General features: G+C 57.0%; 1 protein-coding gene across 1 annotated transcript in view; it reads left to right on the top strand.

Annotated features, from left to right (window-relative positions):
• The first annotated feature begins 1,587 nt into the window (after positions 1-1,587).
• The window catches only part of NPPC (natriuretic peptide C), a 6,043-nt gene continuing 1,995 nt past the window's right edge, over positions 1,588-5,635 (top strand). Inside the window, exons 1-2 of the mRNA XM_027875232.1 lie at positions 1,588-1,674; positions 2,181-2,512. Of these exons, the coding sequence (XP_027731033.1) occupies positions 1,588-1,674; positions 2,181-2,492 (399 nt within the window). The 3' untranslated portion in view covers positions 2,493-2,512. The remainder of the gene's footprint in view (positions 1,675-2,180; positions 2,513-5,635) is intronic.

Here is a 5,635-nt window from a genome sequence, read left to right as displayed (position 1 = left end):
ACCTCCGCCGAGCTCACAGGTCCCGGCCTTCCTGTCTTGGGGTGTATGCAGTCCGAGGGGCAACTTTGCGCAGGGGTGGCCTGGGCCTCGGGAGTCTGAAGCGACCACTTCTACCCGTAGAGCCAACTCGTTCGTTAAGCAGTTGAGGAACCTGGAGCCCAGGGACATTAAGTGCCATGCCTAAGGTATCTTAGGTGGTATTTGAACCCAGGTTCTTGCAACAATACCGTGCTGCCTCCCTTGCTGACTGGCTGACGACCCCATTCCGAGCCACAGTTTCCTCAAGTGTAAAATCAGAATAACACCTGTAGCGCCGGCCTCCTGCCGGTTCAAATGAAATCTCGTGGGTAAAGCCTTTGAGCGCAATGCAAACACCAGTTATTATGTATTATTAAATGTTGCTTGGAGGAAGAGGAGGCGGGAGTGCCCAGGGCCCACGCCTCTCCCTTCTCCTTGGGAGCGCGGAGTGCTAAGATGCCACTTGGCCAGAATCGAAGAGCTACCGGCTCGCCACCCCCGTGCGCACGTACATAGAGGCACACGCGATCAGCGTGGACCCCCGCCCCCCCCCAGTGGGGCAAAAGTGCTGGCCCCGCTTCGTCTTAAGTCTGCCAAAGTGCCCAGGGCCGGTGGGCAGCACCGAGCCCCAAAGCCGGCGATCTCTTCTTGGAGAAGGGCCAGCAGTGGCGGCACCTGGTGGAGTTACGGTCCGAGATGTGCAAGCTTCAGCCCCGGGCACTGATGTTCACACACACGCACACACGCACACGCTCGCACACACCGTTCCAGGAGCCTTCTGGAGACCTGCAAAGCCTGCAGGTGATAAGAAAACTGAGGTCTGAGGTCCAGGGAAAGAAAGGGGCTTGAGGCCCAGGGTTAAAGTCAAGGGCTCCGGACTCAGTCACCTGGCCCCTTCCTTCGGACATCCCTCCTTCTCCTGCCTCACGAGGTGGAAATTGGACTCTAGAAACCGCCCAGACAGGTGCGACATGGGTCACCTGGCTTCCACCACCCCAAGACACCCCACCTCCCAGCTCTGCTCAGTCTCCGGAGCTCCCAGCGGGAGCCCCTCTGGGGTCCTGGCAGTCTGTTACCTAGGGCTGGGGGCCATCGGGAGGAGTTGGCCTAGAGACTCCCCCCGGGGCGGCAGCATCGAACCCCCCCCCCGCCCCCTCCCCCTAGCTTCCCTCCCAGGCCCCCTTGGCAGGCCCTGGGGACCGCAGCTCCGGCTTGTCATTGGTCGGGAGCGCCAGCCGGAGCCCCAGGCTCCGCCAGCCCGGGTGGGCGGGGGGATGACATCAGTGGGCCGCTTGGCTTATAAAGGCGCCGAGGGGAGAAGCCGGGTTCAGAGCGCTCCCCGCCGGCGCAGCTGAGCAGCCGCAAACGAGCGCAAGCCCGCCTCGCACTCCCGCGGCACTCTGACTCCACTGCAGCGCGGCGCGGGGCAGTTCAGTCCGGGCTCTCTCCGCCCGCTGCGCCGCGCTCAGCTGCGAGCGCCCACCACCCTCTCTGAGCCCGGCTCGCCATCCTTCTCCGCAGCCCTTGCACCCCTGTACCCCTGCGTGGGCTCCAGTATCCCCCGGCACCATGCACGTCTCCCAGCTGCTGGCCTGGACGCTCCTGCTGACGCTCCTGTCGCTTCGTCCCGAGGCCAAGCCAGCCGCGCCGCAGAAGGTGGGTGCCCTTCCCTCCCCGGGGCGGAGGAGGGGGGGAGGGGGGGCAGATTTGCCTGGGGAGAAGGGGAGTCCCCGGGAAGTACCTAGACAGTCGGCCGGCCCCGCGGGATCCCCGGGGCCCAGGGGAGGTGGCTTGGAGATCGGAAGGAAGAAACCCTTCTCTCTCCCCTTGACGGACGACAGGAGCAGGTACGGGCGCCTGGCCAAACTCGGAACGCGCCCAGGACCGGGAGGCGCAGGCAAAGTGCCCGAGGGTCCCCCGACCCCAGGATCTCCTGGAGGGAAGGAGGGCAGGGGCACTGGGTAGCACAGCGGGCGCATGATGGTGCTCCCCGAGTGGGAGAGAGGGCACAGGTCCGGGCGGAACCCGCGATCCGCGGGGGGGTGGGGGGTGGCACTCCTGGGGAGCGAGGGGCCGTGGGGGCGCTTTGGAAAGGGGGCGGGGACCCCTTTCCTTGTATGACCCTCACGGCCCCAAGTCTGCTTTCCTCCTCCCCGCGACAGCCCCCGCGGACCCCGCCTGGGGAAGAGCCGGCGGGGCTCCCGGCCGCAGCCGGCGGGGACAAGAAGGGAGACAAGGCTCCGGGGGGCAGCGGCGGCGGCGGCGGCGGCGGCGGGGCCAATGCCAAGGGCTCCAACGCGCGGCTGCTTCGCGACCTGCGCGTGGACACCCGCTCGAGGGCGGCGTGGGCGCGCCTGCTGCACGACTACCCCAACGCGCGCAAGTTCCGAGGCGTCAACAAGAAGGGCTTGTCCAAGGGCTGCTTCGGCCTCAAGCTGGACCGGATCGGTTCCATGAGCGGCCTGGGATGCTAAGGCGGCGACCCCTGGCGGCGGTGAGTCTCTCGGACCCCCCCTCTCTGAGCCCTGTCGGGCCCCGGAGCAGGTGCCCGCGTGAGGCGCAGTGTCCGAGATCTGGAGGCTGTCGGAGAACTTCCCCGTCCCCGCGCCTCCCCAACCCCCGTTTTATAGATCAGGAAACTGAGGCCAGAGAGCGAAGTAGGGTCACAAAGTGCCAAGTGAAAGAGACAGTGCTGATTTGGAGTCTGGGACCTGTGTGACCTTGGGCACTTCATGCCTTCCCAGGTCTCAGTTTCCCCATCTGTCAAATAGGGGTTGGACCAGATGGTTTTTAGTCCTAAATCTAGGAACCTAAGTTGCAGAGTCAGGATTTGAACTCGGATCCTTTGATTCCAGATCCAAAGCTCTTTTCCCCAAACTAGGTGAGTCATGAGCCGATGGTGAGAGAGCTGGGGTACAGACTCTTAGGAGTATGTCTGTTTCTCTGTTACAGGGTCCCTAGGTTAGATCTGGAAGGGCCCTCAGAGACTGTGTGCTCCAACCCCCTCGTGGTATAGATAAGGAGACTGAGGAACCGGGAGGGGAAGAGACGACCAAGGTCACCCAGGTAGTGTTCATCAGAGGCAGGATTTGAACCCAGGGTCTCTGACTCCAGAGCCCGCTTCCTTCCCCTGTACTAAGACCCTAAGCTGCGTTGGAAATCATCTGGTCCAACTTCTCCATTTTACAGACAAGGAAACTGAGGCTCAAAGAAAAAGAAGAGAGTTGACTAAGGTTGCACAGCTAATAAATTGGAGAGCCAGATTCCAACCCCTGACTCAAAGATTCCATCCCTTCCTCCTCATTTTACCCTCTGGGGAAAAAAGGCTAATCTTTTTTCCATATGAAGGACCTTCTAATACCTAAAGATAGCCACCTCTTCTGTAAAATGAGGCTAACAATCCCAAAGGCACAGCTGTACCAATGTACTGTATTCCCATGACTCCCTACCATTCCATAATCCCTTAGCTGCAGGGGAGGGATCTCTGTGCCATGGCTGTAGCCAGCTTTGGCAAAGAGCCAGCACAGGGCTCAGGGAAGCCAGTTACGGCCTGGGCTTCACGCCCACGATCCTGAAAGGAAAATGGGGTCTTTTCCGGTCTCTGACGGTACCAGGCAGCAGCAGCCTGTATTTTCTCTGTTTAAGAGCAGAGAAGGCAGTGATCCCTGTGGGGTGAGAGGTCAGAAAATGTATGAGGGAGGGGCTGCTAAGGATACTACTTCAACGCCGGAGATGATTATACTGAGGAACAAAAAGCCTGGGTCTGTTGCAGCTGGTGTCCCAGGGGTTAGGATGCCCATGAATTCTTCGAGGGGCAGGGGGAGAGAGGAAGTTTTCACAAGTCCTACGTTTATAAAGAAGACGCTTCTCCACAAAAGCAAATAGCCACTCCATCCCTCCTATTTTAACTGCAAAATAAACAATTAAATGTGTGTGTGTATATACATACATATATGTATACATATACATTCACAATTCAAATAACCTGCATACAGAAAAAAAATAGTCTGTCCCATGCAATAATCATGTCTCTTGAGAGCCCTGTGCAGAAGACGCCGTGCCTAAGGGTGGGGAACCATGGCTTTGAGCAGTTCAAGTCTTCTACCTGAATTTGCCCTAGGATGGTGTATTCAGAACCAACCAACCAACTCCAGCCTCCTTTTAAGCAGGAACAAAAACTTAAGCCCGTTGGCCCCCTCTCCTAGGTCCTGATGCTGACGCATCCTTCATGCCTGTGGTGAGGAATATCTGGGTTTCCCTATCCCAGCTTCAGGAAGAGTCAAATAAAGCAGATGAACTGCCCCACCAGATGTAAATGTTGCTTCCTTCCTTCCTTCCTTAATTTGTCAGACTGCATCCAAACCCATCAGTCTGGAAACCCCTTCCCCCTACAGAGCAGCAGCTCCAACTCCTCTGTCGTCTCCAACATGAGAGAGCTACCTGGAACGCTGAGCTGAGTGGCTTTGGCCAGGAGAACACGGGCGGTATGGACTCGTGACTCCAAGGCTAGCTCTCTGGGCACTGGGCCACGCTCCCCTTTTTTTTCCTTTTTAACTCATCTTCTCTCTCACCCCCAATATTCCCTCTTCTACTTGGTCTGGAATTCAGCCATTGCTTCTCCCAACTGCAGTAAAAATGCACAGACATCTCCCCGCCCTGCGCGGGGGCCTCCCAGAAATGATGGTGAGACGACTGCTTTCTCCTCTTTGCTCTTTGCTCTTTGCTACTCTCTTCCTTTCACAAATGGGGAAATGGAGATAAATCAGTGGCTCCCCAGTATTCAGGCTAATATTTATCTAGCAGCACTTCTCACCCGGCCTGACGCAGAAGGTGTTTCATGTATGCCCATTGATTGACTGTCTCAGACATCCAGATCCACCGTCCCAGGCTTCGTAATATGGGAGCGTAGAAGCCTGGTGCCTCTGGAGAAGTGGCCCCTCTCATCCACCTGATTCTGGGATCTGGCTCTGTCTCTCTTAAGTGTTCCTTCATGGGGCAGCTCAGTGGCACAGTGGATAGAGCACTGGCCCTGGATTCAGGAGGACCTGAGTTCAAATCCGGCCTCAGACCCTTAATACTTACTAGCTGTGTGACCTTGGGCAAGTCACTTAAACCCAATCACCTCAGCAAAAAAAAAAAAAAAAAAAAGTGTTCCTTCAATGTTTAGGAAACTCCTGGAGGGAGCAGAGATCTAGGTCACTGAGACTTTGGTCTTTATTGCAGCAAACGTAGCAATGTGCTGGTTGCCACCGTGCAGTGAGCAAATTCCCAGTTCCTTTGACCTCTCTGAGCCTCAGTTTCTTCATCTGCAAAATTGGAATAATAATAGTGTTATTGTAAAGGAAGAGTTTTGCCTGTCTGAAAGTGCTCAGAGAATTGTGAGCAGTGTGTCTTTGCGCATTGCAAGACTGTCAGTACAGCTCTTGGCTTGTCTACCTGTCACTCATATGGCATGACCTGCCCACCTCCTTTTCTGATCATTTCTGGAGTGATAATCCTGAGTGAAGCCTAATGGTACAGGTGGAAAGAGCACAGACCCACAGGACCTGGGTTCAGATCCCACTGTTCATGCTTACTCTGTGTGTGTGTGTGTGTGTGTGTGTGTGTGTGTGTGTGT

This window comes from Vombatus ursinus, unplaced genomic scaffold (assembly GCF_900497805.2).
Source record: "Vombatus ursinus unplaced genomic scaffold, bare-nosed wombat genome assembly UNPS02014808.1, whole genome shotgun sequence".
NCBI classification, from domain to species: domain Eukaryota; kingdom Metazoa; phylum Chordata; class Mammalia; order Diprotodontia; family Vombatidae; genus Vombatus; species Vombatus ursinus.
This window is presented reverse-complemented; position numbering and strand designations above follow the sequence as displayed.